The 23,584-nt window shown below is 38.0% G+C and overlaps 1 protein-coding gene across 1 annotated transcript in view; it reads right to left on the bottom strand.

Moving 5' to 3' along the window:
- Positions 1-14,648: 14,648 nt before the first annotated feature.
- KPNA4 (karyopherin subunit alpha 4) overlaps positions 14,649-23,584 on the bottom strand; it is an 88,030-nt gene continuing 79,094 nt past the window's right edge. Inside the window, exons 15-17 of the mRNA XM_066347948.1 lie at positions 21,832-21,994; positions 19,334-19,428; positions 14,649-16,753 (exon numbers count right to left, since the gene is read on the bottom strand). Coding sequence (XP_066204045.1) covers positions 16,655-16,753; positions 19,334-19,428; positions 21,832-21,994 — 357 coding nt within the window. The 3' untranslated portion in view covers positions 14,649-16,654. The remainder of the gene's footprint in view (positions 16,754-19,333; positions 19,429-21,831; positions 21,995-23,584) is intronic.

The following is a 23,584-nucleotide window of genomic DNA, read 5'->3' as shown; positions in this document are numbered from 1 at the left end:
GAACTTTCCTCTGTACCATCCTACATCTCGACTGGCATAGCCGTGGGCTGCTCCACTGTATACACGGTGTTACATCATCTGCGCATGCGCACATGCTGCCACATCATCCTACAGAAACTGGGAGGGTTTTCCTTTTATTTGGTGCAGATTTCACATTTCTATCATCTTTTGTTGCTTTCCTGTGACCAGTCAAAAGTGCACCATAACTTTACAGACACACTGTACTTATTTATATAATTAACATGGTTAAAAAATTAAAATTTTTTTAAAATATCATGTAATTAAAAAGTGCCTCTCCAACCCTATAGTTCAGAAACTCTGTTCCTCTCTGTGGAGAACCCAATGTTAATAGTTTCTTGTGTATATTCTCCCAAAAGTATTTTAAGCATATTCAAGCAAATGTGAACATGTATATATATTTTACACAAATATTACACACAAGTATAATTTTACTCTCTCAATCTTTTAAGATTTTGCATGTTTTTCTATATCAATACACAAAGTGTCTTCCTTAATCTTATTAGATGTAAAATACTCCATTAGGTGAATGTTGATTTATTTAACTAGCCTCTTATTGATAGTTAATTCCAGTCTTTTGATTTTTCAAATGAATAAATATATATGTAGGCCGCTTCTCACATTTTGGGGGCTATGTCTCATATTAACCCCAGTTGATTGAATACTATAGCACTATAATACCATTTTCTCTTCCATTGATTTGAGAGAGGAAGGGGTGGAGGAGAAAGAAAAAGAAAAGGAGGGGAGAAGAGAGAGGGAGGAAAAAAGCATCAACTCGTTTCACTTAGTTGTGCGCCCACTGACTGCTTCTTATACATGCCTGGGCTTGAACTGGCAACCTCAGTATCTAGCCAGCAATCATGGGGTGGAACCGGTGACCTCAGTACTCTGGGAGGACTGTTCTGGTAGGCCACACTCTGGCCTAAACTTTTTTTTTTTAAGTGAGAGGAGGGGAAATAGACAGACTCCTGCATACATTCCTATAGGGATCCACCTGGCAACCCCATATGGGGTCCATGCTCAGGCCGGGCCAACTGAGCTATCCTCAACTTTCCAGCCTATGCTCAAACCAATCAAGCCACTCGCTATAAAAGGAGGAGAGAGAGAAGAGGGAGAGAAAAGGGGGAGAGGGAGAGGAAGAGAAGCAGATGGCCACTTCTCATGTGTATGCTGACTGGGAATTGAACCTGGGACATCCGCACCCTAGGCCAACGCTTTATCCACTGAGGCAACCTGCCAGGGCTATTCTACCATTTTTTGAACAGACTCCAGCTATCAGTTTGCTTCTGCAACAGCAGGCCTGCTGACCATTTTGATCTGGGACTCATCCTTATAGTTTTGTCTATTCTAGATTGTCATATAATAGGAATCAGAGTATAAAGCAAAGCCCTGGCCAGATAGCTCGGTTGGTTAGAGCATTGTCCTGATACACAAACATTGCTGGTTCGATCCTTGGTCAGGGCACATGTAGGAACAGATCGATGTTTCTGTCTCCCTCTCTAAAATAAATTTTAAAAAAACTATGAAGATAGTATAAAGCATTTGATTCTAGCTTTCACTAGGCATAGTGCATTTGAAGTTCATATTGTCTTTGTTTATCAGTTTCTTTTTATTAACCACTAATGATCCATTTATATGAATGTTCTAGTTTATTTCATTCACCAGTTGAAGGAACTTTGAGGTTGTTTCCAATATTTGGCAATTATGAATAATGCAGCTATAAACATTTACATACAGATTTTTCTGTGAATGAAGTTTTTATTTTACTTGAGAGTAATTACCTAGGAGTGAGATTTCTGGCTACAGGACAAAGTATATGTTGAACTTGATGAGAAACTGCCAGGTTGTTTCCAGGAGTGTCTGAGTTTCAGTTGCTTTGCATCCTTATCAGCATTTGGTACTGTCAGGTTAAAAACTGTTTTTAGCCATTCTAATATAGGTGTGTAGTGGTATTTTTTGATCAGATCAGCAAAATATATATTTTTTGGTGTACCACAGAATTTTAGTTTATTTGTGCCATGAGATGAAAAAGGTTGAAAATCACTGCTCTAAAGGAATGGAGATTTATGAGAGCTTTTTTTTTTTTTTTTTTTACAGAGGCAGAGATAGACAGGGACAGACAGACAGGAATGGAGAGAGATGAGAAGCATCAATCATCAGTTTCTCGTTGCGGTTGCGACTTCTTAGTTGTTCATTGATTGCTTTCTCACATGTGCCTTGACCGTGGGCCTTCAGCAGACCGAGTAACCCCCTGCTGGAGCCAGCAACCTTGGGTCCCAGCTGGTGAGCTCTTTCATCAAGCCAGGTGAGCCTGTGCTCAAGCTGGCGACCTCGGGGTCTCGAACCTGGGTCCTTCCGCATCCTAGTCCGACGCTCTATCCACTGCGCCACCACCTGGTCAGGCTATGAGAGCTTTTAATAAAGGAATTTGATTTAATTTGGGCAGATAGTGCAGGCTTCCTTTAAAAAGTTATGCATAAACTGAGGAATAAAGAGGGAAGAGGAGATTGTAGCAGAAAGAACAAAGTCAAAGGCCTCTTGAGAGAAGAAGTTAAAAAGTCAGTGAAGTCATACCACAGAGAAGAGTGTATGTGAAAAATAGCTAGAGAAGTAGCATGAGCCAGAAAATAAAAAGTCATTGCCCTGCTAATGATTTTGACTTAAAATTAAGGACATTTAAACACAAACTAGATACTTATATAAAATAATTGATAATTTTTTAAAAGAGGTGATAATTGCCTTGACCACATGGCTCAGTGGATGAAGCATCCTCCCAGTGCGCCAAGGTCACAGGTTCTATCCCAAGTCCAGGCATGAGAAGCAATTCGTGAGTGCATAGCTAGATGAAATAACCAAGGGAACAAACTGAAGCTTCCTCTCTCAAATCAATAAAATTATTTTTTTAAACTGCATATATATATATATATATGTGTAGTGTGTATATATATACTGTGTGTGTGTGTGTGTGTGTGTGTATGGTGACATGGTGATAATAGAACTGCGGTTATGCTAAAAAAAAAAAAACTATAGTCCTGGCCAGATAGTTCAGTTGGTTAGAGCATTGTCCCAAAGCACAGAGGTTGCTGGTTCATTTCCTGATCAGGGCACATACAGAAACAGCTCAATGTTCCTGTCTTTCTCCCTCTCTCTGTCTCCTTTTCTCTCATTAAAATCAATTAATTAAAAAAATTTCAAGTAAATTTTAGAGCTACATAATAAAATCTCTAGGATTTGCTTCTAAATAATCCCAGGGAAATAGGAAATGTGGGTGAGCCAGAGATGAAGCAATACTGACCATGTGTTGATGATGGTTGAAAATGGGTGATTAGGACATGAGAATTCATTATTTTATTCTAATTTTGCATGTGCTTGAAATTCCTGATAATTTAAAAGAAAAAAGGATGTTGGTTTTTATTCTAAGAGTAGTGAGAAGATATGATGTGTTCTAAGTTAGTGGTCCCCAACCTTTTTTGGGCCACGGACTGGTTTAATGCCCAAAAATATTTTCACAGACTGGCCTTTAGGATAGGACAGATAAATGTATCACGTGACCGAGACAAGCATCAAGAGAGAGTCTTAGACAGATGTAACAGAGGGAATCTGGTCATTTTAAAAAAAATAAAACATCGGCCCTGGCCGGATTGCTCAGTGGTAGAGTGTCGGCCTGGCGTGCAGGAGTCTCGGGTTCGATTCCCGGCCAGGGCACACAGGAGAAGCGCCCATCTGCTTCTCCACCCCTCCCCCCCTCCTTCCTCTCTGTCTCTCTATTCCCCTCCCGCAGCCAAGGCTCCATTGGAGCAAAGTTGGCCCAGGTGCTGAGGATGGCTCTGTAGCCTCTGCCTCAGGCACTAGACTAGAGTGTCTCTGGTTGCAACAGAGTGACCCCCCAGATGGGCAGAGCATCGCCCCCTAGTGGGCATGCCGGGTGGATCCCGGTCGGGCACATGCGGGAGTCTGTTTGACTGCCTCCCCATTTCCAACTTCAGAAAAATACAAAAACAAAACAAACAAAAAAACATCATTCAGACTTAAATATAAATAAAACGAAAAGAATATTTATTTTTTCTCTGCGGATTGGTACCAAATGACCCACGGACCGGTACTGGTCTGCAGCCTGGGGGTTGGGGACCACTGTTCTAAGTAATAACAATGGTACACAGATTTGCCTTTTAGAAACCTCATTCTGGCTTCAGGGGCCCTGGCCGGTTGGCTCAGTGGTAGAGCATTGGCTTGGCGTGCAGGAGTCCTGGGTTCGATTCCTGGCCGGGCACCCAGGAGAAGCGCCCATCTGCTTCTCCACCCCCCCTCCTTCCTCTCTGTCTCTCTTCCCCTCCTGCAGCTGAGGCTCCATTGGAGGAAAAGATGGCCCGGGCGCTGGGGATGGCTCCATGGCCTTGCCTCAGGTACTAGAATGGCTCTGGTTGCAACAGAGCAACGCCCCAGATGGGCAGAGCATCGCCCCCTGGTTGGCGTGCCGGGTGGATCACTGTTGGGCGCATGCAGGAGTCTGTCTGACTGCTTCCCCGTTTCCAACTTCAGAAAAATACAAAAAAAGAAAGAAAGAAAGAAAGAAAGAAAGAAAGAAAGAAAGAAAGAAAGAAAGAAAGAAAGAAAGAAAGAAAGAAGAAAGAAAGAAACCTCATTCTGGCTTCAATGCAGAGACCAGATTGGAAGGGGGACAGAGAGGCTGAGGGAAACCATTTCCATACTTTTGCAATGATTCATAAAAGGAGATGGTGGTTTGACTAAGGAATAGATATGGAAATAAGTGGAAGGATGCAAGAACAGTTTTGGGGAACTTTAAAAGGAGCAGAGCTGACATTCACAGTTAGGGAACAATGCAAGAAGACATGTTTGGGGGTAGAAGAGGAAGATCATAGGCTGTCTTGGACAAGCTATGGTGGCCATTCAGACACCTAAGTGGAAATTTCAAAGAAGCAGTATGGCGATTTTAGAAAAAGCTGATACTAAATTGGGGATCAATGGCATGTCATAGGTGATCATGGAAGTATGATCATTGTAATCTTTGTACAGATAAAAAGTTTAGTGTGAGAAGAGAACCTTGGATTGAGTAACCCCTTAAACATTTAATGATCAGGGTGAAGGATGTGTTAGAAGAGACAATTAGTTGGATAGGTGAGTGTGAGTGAGTGTGTGTGTAGGGAGAAGAGGAGGTGGAGGATGGGAAGAAGGTAGCAATGGTCAGAAAGGTGAAAAAAACAATGTAATGTTATGAAAATCTAAGGTAGTGGTCAAGTGTCTAATATTTGACAGTCAATATAAAGGCAAAAATCACCATGTAGTAACATATAGGCATTAGTGATAAGGACTTTTATGGTGTAATAGGGGCAATGAGATTGTAATGGATTGACAACTGAATGAGATGTGACCAACTGAAGGAAACACATTTGTTATTTTTTAGTGAGATAGAGATAGAGAAAGAGAGACAGAGAGAGGGAGATAGGGATAGAGAGACAGGAAAGAACAGAGATGAGAAGCATCAATTCTTTGTTGTGTCACCTTAGTTATTCATTGTTTTCTCATACGTGCCTTGACTTGGGGGCTCCAGCAAAGTGAGTGACTCCTTGCTCAAGCCAGCAACCTTGGAATTCAAGCCAGCAACCATAGGGTCATGTCTATGATTCCATGCTCAAGTCAGTGACCCTGCATTCAAGCCAGCAACCTCGGAGCTCAAACCTGGGTCCTCTACATCCCAGTCCGATGCTCTATCTGTACCACTGCCTGGTCAGGTGGAAACGTACTTCTTATAAGAACTTTGGCTGTGGTGGCTAAGGGGAAGTTGGGGCAGTGGAAGGGGAGGGAGGGCTGCACTTTCATTTTTAAGATAGAAAATATTTGAGCATCTTTAAAAGTTAATTGGAAGAATCATATTGAAGGGGAATAGCTGACTATAAAGGTGAGAAAACAAGAGTAGACAGTATGTACTAAAGATAATAGGACTGCCTTACAAGGTAATACCTAAGTGGACTCCTAAACTAAACTAGTTTCTCTTTATCACTTCCCCCCATTAAAATCAGAATCTACTAAGAATGAGAAGGCAGTCCAGAACTGGCAGCCTGAAAAATACTCGTCTGAATAATAAAGCCTGATGTTGGAGACGACTCGAGTTTTCGAGTTTTCGTGTGCTCCAAAGTGTGCTGTAGTTCCAAACAGTGGGGTCTCCAAAGGTATCACCCGTATCTGTGGTTGTACTTCTTGCTCTTTATTTATCCATTTCTGACTGTGTCTTTTCCTGTAAACTAAGTGGAGAGCAACTGTTACATTTCACCTGGCTTTCTATCCCTTGCTCCAGATTTAATGCTTCACTCAATCTGAGTTCTGACATTTGTCAATTGTAAAACAAATAAAGCTTTTGCCTTGATTTGTAGCAAAAATAAAAAGGAATTTTCCTTAGCTGCTGTGCTTATTAATTCAGGATTAGACTAAGATTGGTCTAAATTTGCTATATAAATGAACTCATTTAAGCCATAAAATAAGCCACCGGGGTAGATAATTTTCCAGATGAAGCAAACAGAAGCACAAGAAACTTTTTAAGATCCCACAGGAGTGAACTGGCAGAACATGGCATTGAAGCCTGATAATGTTAGTGTCCAATATAGAAAGAATTTGTACCTATTGCCTCTGTAACAACAGCAAAAGAATGAGTAAACACCAACAGAACTGTTTAGACTGGGACTAGTTAAAACTGAGAGGTCCTGTGCCTGCTCCTAATCATTTTTAGCACTAAAAATTTGTATAAATTGCTACTTATGCAGAAGAAAACTTATTTAATAATGAAAAATAATGAACATTGACTGTCACATCAATAATAAAAATTCTAATAATTTCATACTATAGACTGACTAAAACAGCAATCACTTACCTTTAAGATTTGGAAACTTTGTAAATATACCTACTAATAGGATACAATTATTTCAGTAAGTGACATTTCAAAAATTACATCAATTATTAGGTTACCTCTGCTGATGTTGAAAAAACAAATGAGGACCCATTTCCATATCTAATGGGGTGTCAGAATAGCAAAACTGAAGTAAAGGAAATGACAAGCATTCATCTGTCAAGGGAGGAAACCTCTTCCCTTGCTATAGGAATCATTCTAAATCAATGAGGGAAATATAAAATTCTAAATCAAAGAAATATTTTTTAGAAAGTCACTACAATCAGTTCACCTGAGAATTTGCATCATTATTATTGCCAATTTTATTGAGTGCCCATAGAACTCACGGCACCTGCATGAGGTTTACAGAGTTTTGCTTATATGCTGACCTTGCCCTTAACGAGCTTACAATCTAGTGGAAAGATGAAGAAACACAGAGATGTGACAGAGCAATGACTTGAACCGACTTCACAAATTGAAAAATTACCATAAATGCAAAAAACATACTGCAAAATCACTGTAAAACACATAATGCCATACCCATTAACTGCAAAATGAGAGTTAATGGGGATGGTAAGGGTAGTAGACAGCACTGGATATATCCAACTTCCTGAAGGAGACAGATACCTGAAATATGCAAGGGACAGAGTGGAGCTGAGAAAATCAGGATGCAAACAAGACTTCATACCTGCTGCCTCTTCCCTTATTCTGCAGCTGGTGAGAACTGCAGAACAGGGAATATGGGGATAGAGGTAACAGGGAAATACTTTTCAGAACTCTAGCACTTCTGACCACCAGACTGGAACAAAGTTACTACTTAGGTATCTGAACAACTGTCCTATAACCACCCTAGACAGGTTCAAAGAAAGAGATATAACCCAGTTTCTCCGCACTAAATATATAGTCACATAGGTGAGGCACCTTAAAGACTACACTGGGAGCTACTCGACTTGAGACAGAAAAGTAACTTTATGGAGGGAGCACAGTAGCCCATACAAAGGGCAATGGTTGGAGGTAGAAACCCCAAATAGGAAATACACATTTTATGTTAGTGCATTGAGCAGGGGGACAATCCATACGAAATGAAAAGTATGGTAATAAGAGAGGAGAAAATAAGGCTAGGTTGATTCCTGCCTAACTCCACAATTAGCCAAAAGATGGAGATTTTTAAAAAGATAAATAACCTCCTAAACCAAGTTAAAAAATTGGATACTAGCACTGATAGTACCTTAAAAAAAAAAAGTATATACAAAGGATAGGGAATGGAGGGAACAGGGCATTGAATGAAAGTCAGGTAACTGGGGATTGACAGCACCACAAAAATACAAGTAGATTTAAGCAGATTATCAGACATTTTAAATTGTTGTTTTAAGTAAGAATAAAAATAGATGAAGAAATCTTGGGTAAAGTTAGGGAGTAACATGGAACACGTCAGCTATACAAATCAGAGGTAGAATATGGTCAGGGGAAGCAGAATTCATGCTTGAATGAAAACATAACTGTTAAGTGGAAAAGGTTATAAAATTTTTTCAGAAAAAATGAAAATGGAAAAATTGACCATCTGGAAAAGCTAAGTAACCTGGAGTAAAGAATATTTAGAGCTACAAAAGATACAAAATTTGTGAAGAAAAGGAGAAATAGGGGAAAAATAATAAGTGATAAAGTAGTGCAGTATTTTTCTTCACACCCAGCTCTGTACACAGAGTAGCAGCTGTCGATTTTATAAACAGTAGAGCTCAAAATGGACATCCTGAACCAAATTTGCCACTTGAAGGGCCTAAATTTAAGAGTATTCAAAATTAATGGAACTTCTAGGTTAAATCTTAGGGGAAAATATTTACTCTAAGACTCCTGTACATTACTGACGTGCTAGCTAACATACAATATGACACTTCAGTTCACAGTTGCTTCTAATCACACTGGCTTTACAAATTTTCATCTTTCTTTAATTTAGGAATTCAGGTTACAAGAATACCAATAAGCATCTTGACTTCATTTAAAGGCATCTATGCATAACTTTTTTATTGTATTTTCATGGCACTTAAAAGATATACTTTATTAATGTGCTTATTAAAATCATTTTTGTTTTAAATGTTCAAAATATCAAGTTGTTAGACATGAGTTTGCTAGTACAGTGTTTGGAAATATTGGAACAAACATCTGGGCAAAATTTTCTCTCCTAGTCATAACTTACTGGCTAATATTTAATGAATTTAGCCAATGAGTAAGATAATCAAGATGACAAAAACATATCAGATACCTTGACTTTCAAAATATTCAATGGATTCTAATTGGATTTTTATATTTACAAGATAAGTAATCCACCAAACCTGAGAAATTAACAAATATTTTAAAAATTAAATATGTAGATTGTTTAGACGATGCTATTGTACACTTAACAAACTATAGTGTAGTGTGAAACATAACTTTTATATCCATTGGTAATCCCCCCCCCCTAAAAAGTGACTCACTTTATTGCAGTAGTCTAGAGCCAAACCCTGCATTATCTACAAGGTATGCCTGTATCAGCAAAACTTCTATATGTTTCTGTAAAAATTAATGTTAACCATTCCTCAAAATACAGACAGGAAAAGCTGTGTAAACAGTATTTTGCATTGGTTCAAAAATTTAAGTGAATTTCATTTTAGACCAGTAATTTCATTTAGACCAGCACAGCTTCCAATGATATGGGAGTAGAGATAGTCTTATCCGATGGCTAGTAGTTATGTGGCCTTGGTAGTTGTCATCACTTAACCACTCTATCATGATTGGGAAGGTTGGTACAGATTATTCATGCTCTGAAATTCACGGACTCCTCTAGATCCCCTTAAACCAGGGATCCCCAAACTTTTTACACAGGGGGCCAGTTCACTGTCCCTCAGACCGTTGGAGGGCCGGACTATAAAAAAAACTATGAACAAATCCCTACGTACACTGCACATATCTTATTTTAAAGTAAAAAAACAAAACAGGAACAAATACAATATTTAAAATAAAAAACAAGTAAATTTAAAACAACAAACTGACCAGTATTTCAATGGGAACTATGCTCCTCTCACTGACCACCAATGAAAGAGGTGCCCCTTCCAGAAGTGCGGCGGGGGCCGGATAAATGGCCTCGGGGGACCGCATGCAGCCCGCGGGCCGTAGTTTGGGGACCCCTGCCTTAAACTGTATATGCATGGGGGGGTGGAGCTGGTCCAGTGCTCATTAGATTTTTACAGGTGATCTTGATCTAAATATAAACTTGTAATTAGCTGATCACTTTGTAAATTGCTCCAGATCTAAATACTCTATTTCCTTGTATTAGGCAGAACTCTTAAGATGACCCCCAAGATTCCCTGGTGTTTATAACGTTTTTATCCCCTTCCCTCAAGTGTGGGAAGGATCTGTGAATATAATGAGCATTGCCCTGTGATTAGGATACAATGCAACGTAAAGGGGAACAAATTTTGTAGGTGCCATCAAAATATTAGTCAGTTTGGCCCTGGCCAGTTGGCTCAGTGGTAGAGCGTCGGCCTGGCGTGCAGAAGTCCCAGGTTCGATTGCCGGCCAGGGCACACAGAAGCGCCCATCTGCTTCTCCATCCCTCCCCTTCTCCTTCCTCTCTGTCTCTCTCTTCCCCTCCCGCAGCCAAGGCTCCATTGGAGCAAAGATGGTCCGGGTGCTGGGGATGGCTCCTTGGTCTCTGCCCCAGGCGCTAGAGTGGCTCTGGTTGCAACAGAGCATCGCCCCCTGGTGGGCAGAGCGTCGCCCCCCGATGGGCGTGCCGGATGGATCCCGGTCGGGCGCATGTGGGAGTCTGTCTCTCCCTGTTTCCAGCTTCAGAAAAATACAAAAAAAAAACCCAAAACAAAACAAAAAAATACAAACAAAAAATATTAGTTTGGCTTTGAATTAATCAAAAGGAAGATCACCCCTAGTGGGCCTGATTTAATCACACGAGTCCCTAAAAAGCAGGTTTGGGGCCTTCTCCAAATCACACCTGCTCCTGGAGGCTTTGAAGCATGCTGCCAGGAAAACATTCCACCCTGTGCACCTGGAAGAGGACCCCGGCTGCAGATGAGGTTCTGGCTCTGGCTCTAACCTTGACTGCAGCCTTGTGAGGTTTGAGCACAGGATCTAGCAAAGCTGCACAAATAACATATTTGCCCATGTATATAAGACATAGCCGTTTTTGAAAAATGTGGTGTCTAAAAACTGGGTGTGTCTTATGCCGCGGCTGTAGGGTTTTTTAACTTGCATTTCCCGCTTTCTCGTGCTTATTTTTGCGGTTAAAGTTTTTTTTTTTGTATTTCCTGCTTGTCTTTGCGCTCACCGTTCCACACGTTATTGGTATATTACGGTATGTTACGTTTTGCCACTCTGCCCAGAAATGGCTCAGAAAAGATTTTCATAGTGCTGAATTCAAGTTAAAAGTGATCCAGTTTGCAAAAGTGAATGAAAATTGTGCTTCTGAATGTTTGGTTCTCCTCCAACTGAGAAATCAGAGACTGGTTATGGGAAGAAACCCTACTGAAAACGCCACAACAGAAAGCCATAACAGGCAAGTCACAAACTGGCCTGATTTGGAGAGGGAATTGAAGATATTGATTAAAAAGCAAGGGGCAGTTAGAATTCCTGTGTCCACAGAGATAGTTCAGCATGAGGCAAGAATTGCTGATGAAAAAGTTAAGATTTCAAAGGACACAACTGATGCTTCAGGTTCATGAAATGAAATGGACTAAGCATGCGTACACGCACCCGACTTGCCCAAATGATGCCTGAAAGCTATGAGCAGGTGCTTGAATTTCATCGTTCTGTTATTTAATGTTGGAAGATACAGTAGTTTGAATTGGGACAGATTGCAAATATGAACAAGGTTCCCCCTTCAATTTGATGTCCCAGGTAACAGAACTGTTGATAAGAGGGTGAAAACTGTGAAGACAAATGGACAAGAGCCATTATATAGTTGTTCTAGCTTGTTGTGCCAACAGAACCAAGCTGCCTCTTACGCTAATTTTCAAATGCATAACAATGCCAAAAGACATTCCTCGAGGAGTGATTGTCCATGTTCATGACAAGGGTTGCATGGATCAGGATGGGATGAAGATCTGGTTTGAGAGTTTGGGGGCCAGGTGGGCTCTTACGCAAATCTGCTCTATTAGTGCTTGATTAGTTCAGCTGACACAGGAACAAAAAAAACACACAAAGATTGCTGCAGAGCAAAAAACAAAACCTGCTCTCATACCTGGAGGCTTGACATCCCAGCTCTAACCACTTGATAACAGCATTAAAATACCTTTCAAGCCCCTGGCCGGTTGGCTCAGTGGTAGAGCGTCAGCCTGGCGTGCAAAGTCCCGGGTTCGATTCCCAGCCAGGGCACACGGGAGAGGCGCCCATCTGCTTCTCCACCCCTCCCCCTCTCCTTCCTCTCTGTCTCTCTTCCCCTCCCGCAGCCAAGGCTCCATTGGAGCAAAGATGGCCGGGCGCTGGGGATGGCTCCTTGGCCTCTGCCCCAGGTGCTAGAGTGGCTCTGGTCGAGACAGAGCAACGCCCCAGATTGGGGCAGAGCATTGCCCCTTGGTGGGCGTGCCGGGTGGGTCCTGGTAGGGCGCATGTGGGAGTCTGACTGCCTCCCTGTTTCCAGCTTCAGAAAAGTAAAATAAATAAATAAAATACCTTTCAAAGCTGCCATGAGAGACAAATAGGACCAGTGGATGATGTCTTTCAGGGACAATTTGACACCAGCAGGAAGAGTGAAGAAACCAACTATAGAAGTTTGTACTTGGGTGAAAAGATCCTCGGATAATATCAAGTTTGAGATTGTCGTCATTTAAGTGTGGCATTTCAAATGCCATAGATGGAACTGAGGATGAGGCAATATATGAAGACAGTGATTTGTCATCAGACACAGATGAGGACAAGATCATGGATGGGAGTTTTGAGTGATAAGTTGTATGAATTTTATGATGAATAAAATGAGTTCCATAACTTTATGTAATATATATTTTTTTCAAATTTCAGGCCCCCAAATTAAGATGTCTTATACATGAGGGAATACAGTATGTTGTCTTAAAATAAAAGTTGTGCTAATTTGTTATACAACAGTAACACGTCACTCTTTAAAGTCAAAGCTTAGCTTGATTTCTTGTGAGAACCAAGGCAATGGAGAATCCAAATAGGGTGGGCAAAAGAAGTAAGACACCTTTCCAAAGAGGACACACAGATTGCCAATAGGCAGATGAGGAAATGTTCAACATCACTAATTATTAGAGAAATGCAAATTAAAACCACAATGAGATACCACCTCACATCTGTCAGAATGGCGCTCATTAACAAAATAACACATAAGTACTGGCGAGGATGTGGAGAAAAGGGAACCCTCTTGCACTGCTGGTGGAATGCAGACTGGTGCAGCCGCTGTGGAAAACAGTATGGAGATTCCTCAAAAAATTAAAAATCGAACTGCCTTTTGATCCAGCCATCCCACTTTTAGGAATATATCCTAATGCTAAAATCACTGACTCAAAAGAGGAAATGAACCCCCATGCTTATTGCAGTATTGTTTACAATAGCCAAGATCTGGAAACAGCCCAAGTGTCCATCAGTGGATGAGTGTACATATACATAATGGAATACTACGTGGCCGCAAAAAAGGAAATCTTACCTTTTGCGACAACATGGATGGACCTGGAAATAAGCCAGGCAGAGAAAGAAAAATATATAAGACCTCAGTCATTTGAGGAACCCAGTGGACAATGTGAACTGAGGAGAATAGAGGCAGAGGTGGGATCAAAGGGACCAAAGGGAAAGGGGATGAGAGGATGGGATCAGAGAAGGAAAAGAGATTGGTGAAATTACATATACATAACACAGCATGATAGAGAGCAGGAAAGCAAATTCTGCAGGGAAGAGGGGCAGGGGAATGTTGAGAACGGGGTGGGGAGGTGTAAACACAATAAATTAAAATCAATTAAAAAAATACTCCAAAAGGGCAGTTAAGACATGAGAAGCCAAGAACATTAAACTTACTAGATGCTTATTATCTCATTTTCCCCCTCATCACAAATAATGCTGTTAAAAATGAATCAGTTTCCTAGATCACTAGCTGTGGTGAACTGTTAGCTGGGCTGAAACAAATTTAAGACATGAAAGTCTTTCCCAGCATTCTATTAGAATATCAATGTCCTGTATGAGACCATGGGTAGAAATGAAATGTGTAGACCATCAGGTAGCCCTTGTACTCAGATATTATTGTCATCTATAATATGTATATAATAAGCAGTCTATAAAATTACAGGCCTACTATACCCTCACCACTTACTGTGAACCAAATTTTGTTTACTAAGAAACATAAATCATGTAAAATATTGTTATGTTCAATTGTGGTAACTTAAATCTTCTATAAAAACCTATGCTTTCTATGCAGTCTATCTTTTGGAACTGTTTGTTCAAGTTATAATAATACTTAAAATATAGCTCAAGTTGTCTCTTGGTACATTTTTCTGGAAGAATGAAGAAAGGTCAAAACTTTGGTTTGAACAGGGAGAAAGCAGAGCATTGATGGTGTCACCTACCAAATTCAGTGGGCTAGAATAATAGATGTTTATATTGAAGTTATAGAACTGAAGAAATTCATGTTGATTCTGGGTCAAAAGCTTAGAAAGACAAGCTAATATAATCCATTGAGTTATATATACTCTCACTTAACATTAATATATATAAAAAATTCACACAGCACACACGCACCCCATGTAAAACATTGCTTAAGTTTAATGTTTATTTCCCCAAGACAGCCTAGCCTGCATTCTACTTGGATAAATTTTACAAGCTAGTTTTCTGCTGCTTCTAGTTTTAAACTTTAACCATGTTTCTGATGACAAGGAATGCTGCAAAAATACTCTAGTTCAACAAAGAGTTATGATCACAAAATAATTTTTATCCATTCTACAGTGTTTCAGATTTACCAGTTGATTTTTAAACACAAAGTAGATATAGATGCTAATGGTGGCTAATCTGGTATGTTTCTTATAGCAAACTGTTGTTCATGCAACACTTGTGCTCAAAGGGGAAGGCACAGGATTTCCTACAATGAGCCACCTTATAAAGAGTTCTTTTTGTACAAATTAATTTATGTCACATTTAATTTAGTGTGCATAACCTCAAAACTGAGGTATTATTCCAATTTATAAAAACCACTTGCATAACTTTTATGCAAGTTTTAAAAATACAAAGTTTTCTCCCTAAAGTGGCTCAAAATAGATTGTTCATGGCTGCCTACATCTAAGGTAAAAAGATTCTAAAACAATTGAACAGATTAGGCATATTATTAAAGGTTCAAACCATTACTTGATTTATACATCTATTCAAACCTCTTCATCAGTCTTTATTCAGCAGTACAAATGCACCAAATTCCATTTTAGAAGTTTCCATATCATTTTCATAGAAAACAAAGTTTGAAAACAAATAACATTTAAAGACAGCACGGTATTCTACCACAACTTAAACTTTTTTCTTTTTTACAGGACTCAACAAAATCTAAAAATGAACTATGTTGTAGATTTACCTCATGCAAAGATCTTTATGTTATCTCTGAAAATGAAAAGGATGGCTTTTTAAAGCACATTTTACTATTTTATACTATTATGACAACTTGTGTACTGCAACAGTCTATTTTGTGGGAACTTTATGATTTTTTTCCATGCAAAAATCTACACAAATTAGTTTTGATGATATGGAAAGCTTTTCATAGCATCAAACATTCATCTGGTGCAAATGCACAGGGAAACTTTCCAAAAAAGTTTTCTGACTTGAGAAGCAAATAAAAAGCCATACTATGTAAAGTAAATATATATATATATATATATATATATATATATATATATATATATATATATATATATATATATATATATATATATGGGGGTAAGAGAAGGAAGGAGGGGAATAGAAAATACAGGCTGCAGAGTAAACCAATGTCTGCTGCTAAACCGGTCTTTGTTTTCATATCCAGTGTACATTAACACTTATGGTCTCATTTTGATGATTTACTAGGTTTGTTATCAGCCCCCTGAAGGCAAATCACGCTTGCATGTGTTCATGGACAGCACCACAACCATACTCTCATACACAGTCACTCCAGGCCTAGGTGTCTGCTTCATGAGTGAAGAGCCCTAGATTTGAAAGATGAACCTGGCTCTCTGTCACTGAGCCAGATATTCATTTAACATTGTCCATTCATACACTGCTTTGTAGCAAGGCCTGGGCTCATTTTCCTTTGACTTATATGGGCATCTATTCTCACTTATGCTTACTAGGCTTAAAGATGACAATACTGCACTTCCTTCTTAGTTGATACAGAGTAAGTCAATGTTCCTTCTCAGGCACTGAAGATTTGTGACCTGTAGCCCTTTTCACTTTGATCAACCTAAATAAGCATTCATGTAAAGTTTTCATTACATTTTGCCACTCATTCTCACTCACACCCACTCGCCATCTTGACCTCATTTGGGGATTTTCTGTGATTCCAAATGAAATCTTCACATTTTCTTTCCCGATTTAATGCAGCAGCAGATCCCATGAGCCAAGCTTGATGGATCCAACCTTTTTATATATATATATGTGTATGTATATATACATACACACACAAATATACACACACACAGATATATATATGTATGATACATATACACACACACACACATATATATATATATGTATCAGTGCTGCATTGTATCTAAATTCCACAACATCTTTCTAAAACTGAAACCCTTCTGTTGGTACATTGGCAGATGAATTGAAACCAAATGTTCCACCTTGTATTGCCTCTGGAACAAGGCTAGCATCTTCATCAATCTAAGGGAAAAATAAAAAAAAAATCATGGTTATATTCCCATTTCCCCTAAAAAAGTATGAGATGATGAGTGTCAACACTGTCCTACCATCCCTTTAGAAAGATGAAACATTTTGTAAAGACATTTTAAGAATGCCAAAATGAGAAGAAACTTGAGAATATGCAAGACCAGTCTCTTCCAAGGGAATAAAATATAAATAATAAATTGGAGATTTATATAACTTCAAACCTCAAATTGAGAGGATATTCATTATACTTTCCCTTGTACCTGGGCAAATAGAAATTGATGACATTAAAAAATTTATGACATCACTTTTGGAATAAGTGTAATCTCTGGTTAATTTTTAATAGCATTTGTAGACAAATAATATTTGGGCTTAAAATAGTAAAATAATAGCTAATAATACATAAATAATATTCTATATGCTTTTTACTTAAAGGTTCTTTTTTAAAACACCACAAAATTATGAGACTATAGTGAAGTTCATATAATTGTGCACATCACCTCAGTTATTTTCATAATGTAAGACAATAACAAAGAACTGCATGTTGAAGTATTAGAAATCATAAGGCTTTGTGTATATCTAATTGCAAATTAGGGCTTCCAAAAATCCAACTTTACAGATACATGATAAAAACTACCCTTAAGAGTATGCTTTTTCTGAATTTTATTTCTGATTTATTTAACTGACATTATATTCTAAATAGGACTTGATCATCTAAAAGACTTGGTATCTAAATAGTTTAATATCTATAAATAGAGCACAATTTTCTTTTCTAGTATAGTCATGCACTGTGTTAACAATGGGGATACATTCTGGAAAATGCGTTATTAGGTGATTTTGGCATTGTGAGAATATCATAGAGTGCACTTATACAAACCTGGATGGTACAGCATACTACTTAACTGATTGTGCTAAACTGTTATAAGACTGGCAGTTCAGCAGGCTTTTCTTTTACACCAGCTTCACGTGAGTAATGCTTTGGGGTATTGCCATTATGTTATCTATGACATCACTATGCAATAGGAAGTTTTCAGCTCCATCATTATAACTGTATGGGACAACTGTCATTTATGCAGTCCATTGTTGACCAAAATGCAATTATGGAGCCCATGATTGGTATTGTTGTTTTTGTCAGGTCACTGTTCAAACAATGCATATTACTCCTTTTTGATAACGTAGAAGAGTTTGCTGTGTTAGATTTGTTAATTAAAACATTGAGAAAACTCATTTAAAAAATTCACTGGTGGCTATATCTAACCATTACAATTTTCTAAGAATCTACTTTAATTTTAGACTGACTTTTCCAAAGAAAAATACGTTAATATTTTAATTTCCATTACCACATACTGACAGTCTGAAGATACTTTCATATACTACACCTTACATTATATAGAAACTTATCTTTTTTATGATTTATTATTTTCAATTTATTTTATTTTATTTTATTTTATTTTAGTGAGACAGGAAGAGAGATGAGAAGCATCAATTCATTGTGGCACCTTAGTTGTTCATTAATTGCTTTCTCCTATGTGTCAAGACTGGGGGCTCTAGCCAAGCCAGTATCCCCTTGCTTAAGCCAGTGACCTTGAGCTCAAGGCTAGCGACCCACACTTTAGCTGGTGAGCCCACGCTCAAGCCTGCGACCTCAGGGTTTCAAACCTGGGTCCTCAACATCCCAGGCTGATGCTCTATCCACTGTGCTACCAACTGGTCAGGCTATCTTTCCTATTTGTTTTTGGTCACCAACTAAAAATAACAGGGAGAATACAGTCAAAAGTGAATTAACTAATTATTGCCATAAAGAATTTATTATAGGATATACTAGTATCACTGTTTTGTTTATAAACTCATTATGCTATAACAATTTAAGATGAAAACTATAAAAACATCAAGTGAAAAATAAAGCTTGACTTGTCCAGTGTCAAAAACAAAACAAAAAAAACTTTAACTTTTTTGTCATTAGAGCTAAGCTAGTACTATTTTTAATGCCCTAAAGAACTGAAATACGGTATTTTATTAAATATTTTAACACACCATTTGGTTCAGAGTATTTTTTCTTATTTTCCTCCTTAGAACTCTAGGTGTGTCTTATGGTCAGGTGCGTCTTATGGAGCAAAAAATACTGTAATTATGTTTCTGAAATAAGTGACATTACTGTCATATATCTATTTTCAATCCAGTCTCCAAAAAAACATACATGTTTGTCCTACCTTATTATATTATCTCATTCCAGACTTATATTTATTAAGAAAACTATAGCTTGACTAGGTGGTGGTGCAGTGGATAGAGCATCAGCCTGGGATGCTGAGGACCCAGGTTTGAAACCCCGAGGTTGCTGGCTTGAATGTGGCATCATAGACACGACCCCATGGTCACTGGCTTGAGTCCAAGTTTGCTGGCTTGAGCAAGAGGTCACTCGCTCTGTTAGAGCCAACCCCCTTCCCCAAGGAACATATGAGAAAGCAATCAATGAACAACTAAGGTGCTGCAACAAAGAACTGATGCTTTTCACCTCTCTCCCTTCCTGTCTGTACCTGTCAAAAAAAAAAAAAAGATATATGTAAAGCTATTAAATACATCATCTGTAGAGAAGAACTGATCAATGATCTCATAGGCCAATTTGTAGATGTCTTCATTTTCATGATTTTGCAGTTGTTCAATTTTCTCCAGTCCTGAAAGATATTTTTTATAAAGTGAAACAGAGTAATATCTAAAAAGTAATGACAAAAACGTTACAATCATATTGGGACTCTATTCTAAAGGTAAATCTTATAAAAATAAAAGGATTTTATGCAGAAAGATACAGCATGTTTGTCTTTAAAAATTAACAACCTAAGTGTTTAAATGCATATAAATGATTAAATAAGAAATGGGACATCTACTTATTCAGAAGAATATCATATAAACATTGTTTATAAGAAGTAATAACATGTAAAATTGCTTTTGTTAAAAATTTAATATATCAGTGATTATAAACATAAATACTAAGACATCTATTAATTATAATCAAGATCAACCATAGTATTTCAGGAGAAAATGGAATTTTATCTGTAAATATTAATGTTTGTTAAATCATAAGCAAAAAACTTAACTTGTTGACATGCAAATTAGAATTTGTTTAGCTTTTTAGTAATTTTCAGGTTTCTGAAAACTAATGAAATTGTTCTTTTTACAAGTGTTCTTTCTCGATTCTTTAAATGGTGAGAGTTGTTTATGCTCATTTCTCAGTCTACACACTTTCCTTTATGGGGCCCTTTCGTTAAAAATTTTCACTAGGAATATAAGCTGAAGGCCTGTAAATCTACAGCTTCATTTCTTTTCTGAGCTTCAGATGCTTAAAAATCACATGCCTGCATAATCCCACCAGTACATTTCACAGCAATTTGAAACCTAAACTGTCCAACACAATTTGTTATTTGACTTTCCTCACTTAAACTCTGTTATACTATATTCTTACTTGGTGATAACAGTTTAAAATCTAAGACAAAAAGCTATGTTCCCATTACCTCAATACTCTACAATCAAATCTTATAAGCCTCAAAGTTTATCCATTTCTTGAACCCTATGATCTCCCCTTTGTCTCTGTTATCATTGTATTTATTTATTGTGGCCCAACTACTATATACTTTCCTAACTAGTTTCCTGTCTCCAATGGTTCTCCTTCCCTGATAACTATTATCCATCTAAATATACTAATGGCTTTCCAAATAAAACCTTCTAATGGCTTGTCATATGCTACGGCAGAATTCTTTGGGGAGCTCATAAGATACAGATTCTTGGACCTCACCTCCAGTGATGTAGGCAATGCTCAAGATTTATATTTTAATTTTAATACATAAAAATAAATGTTTAATAATTAAAATATTTACATGTGGGGAAAAGTAGTAAAATATTTTTAACTATGCCTGTTTTAATTTTATTAAAAAATTTTTTTTTAAGAGAAAGGAAGGGAGAGATCAGGAAAGAGAGACAGGAACATCTGTTCCAGTATGTACCCTGACCAGGGATCAAACCAGTAACCTTTGCACTCCGGGTCGATGCTCCAACCAACTGAGCTATCTGGCCAGGGCTAACTATGCCCGTTTTTAATTTTTCTGGTTCCCAGTTAGTTCCCTAACACTAGTCCTCGTCTTCTCTTCCTAACTTGATAGTTATCCATTATTTCTTTTGTTATTCTATTTGTCATTTTAGTAACTTAAATTTTCGAGCCTCTGCACTACAAAGTTGAAGGTATGATACTCTTAACTCTTATCATTACCTTTCCCTTTATTTACTTAAGCTCTGCCAGAAATACCTTTTACTTTTATGATGACTCGGGTTAAAATTTACAATTTGGTCCACAACCACATTTGAGACGTCAACGTTCTACGTACTTGTTAATTCTGAGTTGAAAGCTATGACATGCTGTTTACATCTGGTGGCTCTGATACTCAGACTTGCGAACTACTGCCCTGTGGAGTTAGAATTAAGTATCTGTGGTGCACAGCTTGTAAGACCACAGGGACTGCTTACGAGACATGTCTCAGCCTCATCTTTTGGCAGTTTCTACTTTGTGATTCAGCAACACTGAACTACTTATAATTTGCTGAATGCTATTTCTCACCACATACTTTGCTCATGGTGTTATTTCTGCCTGGAACACCTTTCATCCCTTTTTACTTTATTAATCCTTATTCATTTCTCAAAATCCAGCTCAGGTATGGCTTCCTGTGTCTTCCAGAATGGATTAGATATTTCATTTCGCTGTACATTTCTACTAAGGTAATTAGCACATTAAATCAATTCATATTTATTTCCATCACTAGACTACATGCCTTGAGAGCAAGAACTGTGTCCTGTTTACCACTGTCTTCCAAATACCTTAATAAGTACCTATTCAATATATAGCAACAATTCAGTTATCTAAGAATATGCAAAACGCTGAGGACTGTGTGTGTGTGTGTGTGTGTATATATATATATATATCACAGTATTTATTTTTTTACTCCATTATCTAAGATAGTTAGAAAATAAACGTAGTTACAAAAAAAAATCCCATTAAAATATGTAATATAAACAGCTTTTAAGAAGCTAACCTCCACATTCTTCTATAAGATTGGCTATGGTTTCTGCCTCATCTTCAGCCATTTTTAATATATTACTTAGTCCATCGAGTACTACTTGTACAACTTGTGCATCTTTTACAGTGAGCAAGTTGCAAAAAGGTGGAATAACATTTTGTTGAATTAGGCAGGCCACCTGAAAAATAAAAACCATGATATAAATAAACCTAAGTGAACTGTGTTTATGTACATTATCTCATTGGAATAATTTTGACTTTAAATTCTGAGTATAAAAACATATCATCTCTCACATGTTAAGCTTGACTACAAGAATTTATTTTTCATATAGTAAGTTTATCTTTTTTGAACTTAGAAAAAAAATTAAATGAAAGTAAATGAGTCACTCAACTTCATATGATACATTTCTTTGCTATAAGGAATACTTCTTTCAAAGATCCTTTCCCCTTTTAGATTAAGAAATTAGAACATCAGATAACAGGTTGAATATTTAAAAAAAAAACAACTATTCAACGTGAGAGCATCCACTGGCTTTTTTTTTTTTTTTTTTTTTTTTACAGAGACAGAGAGAGGCTCAGAGAGAGGGATAGACAGGGACAGACAGAAAGGAACAGAGAGATGAGAAGCATCAATTATTTTTTGTTTTGACACCTTAGTTCAGGGGTCCCCAAACTGCGGCCCCCTGAGGCCATTTATTCAGCCCCTGCCGCACTTCCGGAAGGGGCACCTCTTTCATTGGTGGTCAGTGAAAGGAGCATAGTTCCCACTGAAATACTGGTCAGTTTGTTGATTTAAATTTACTTGTTCTTTATTTTAAATATTGTATTTGTTCCTGTTTTGTTTTTTTACTTTAAAATATGTGCAGTGTGCATAGGAATTTGTTCAGTTTTTTTTATAGTCCAGCCCTCCAACGGTCTGAGGGACAGTGAACTGACCCCCTGAGTAAAAAGTTTTGGGACCCCTGCCTTAGTTGTTCAATGATTGCTTTCTCATATGTGCCTTGACCGCGGGCCTTCAGCACACCGAGTGACCCCTTGCTCAAGCCAGCAACCTTGGGTCCAAGCTGGTGAGCTTTTGCTCAAACCAGATGAGCCTATGCTCCAGCTGGTGACCTCAGGGTCTCAAACCTAGGTCCTTGGCATCCCAGTCGGATGCTCTATCCACTGCGCCACCGCCTGGTCAGGCTCCACTGGCTCTTTACTGTTACATTTAGCATCCTCATGTACCTGGCCACCTTTGGTTCACTATTCTATTGGTTCTGTAATATTTTCATAATATTCCTCTATCTTTTTTATATTGTAAGAGTTATTATTTCTAAGTATATTTATATTCTGCTCTGTATTCTTACCTAAGTGGACTCACTGCTCACCACCAGTCTATAGCTTATTTGTGATAATTATCAGTTTATTACTTATCAGCTCCAAATCATCCTTTTAACTATCTGTGAAACATATTTGGGACCTTTAAAACCCATTTTCTTTTTCCAGTTGGCACAATGTCACCTGTATACTCTGAGAGTGAGTGCCTTCCTGAATTATATGCCCTAGGCACCTCACATTCCTCACTCTAGTTCCTAATCCTAGCCTTTTGGTTGAGTTTTGTTCCTACTAAGTGGCTCATAAATTGTTATTCATTTGTTAGGAGAATATGTGAAGCAGTTTCATTTTGTCCAAATCACCTAAAATATCCTCTTTTTTCTTAATACTGTTAAAAAGCAAAAAAACCCACTGGTGACTATAAATACTTTGATTTTACCATGAATCAGAAA

Source organism: Saccopteryx leptura, chromosome 8 (assembly GCF_036850995.1).
Source record: "Saccopteryx leptura isolate mSacLep1 chromosome 8, mSacLep1_pri_phased_curated, whole genome shotgun sequence".
Lineage (NCBI taxonomy): Eukaryota > Metazoa > Chordata > Mammalia > Chiroptera > Emballonuridae > Saccopteryx > Saccopteryx leptura.
Note: the sequence above shows the minus strand (reverse complement) of the source record. Positions and strands in the feature narration are given on the sequence as shown.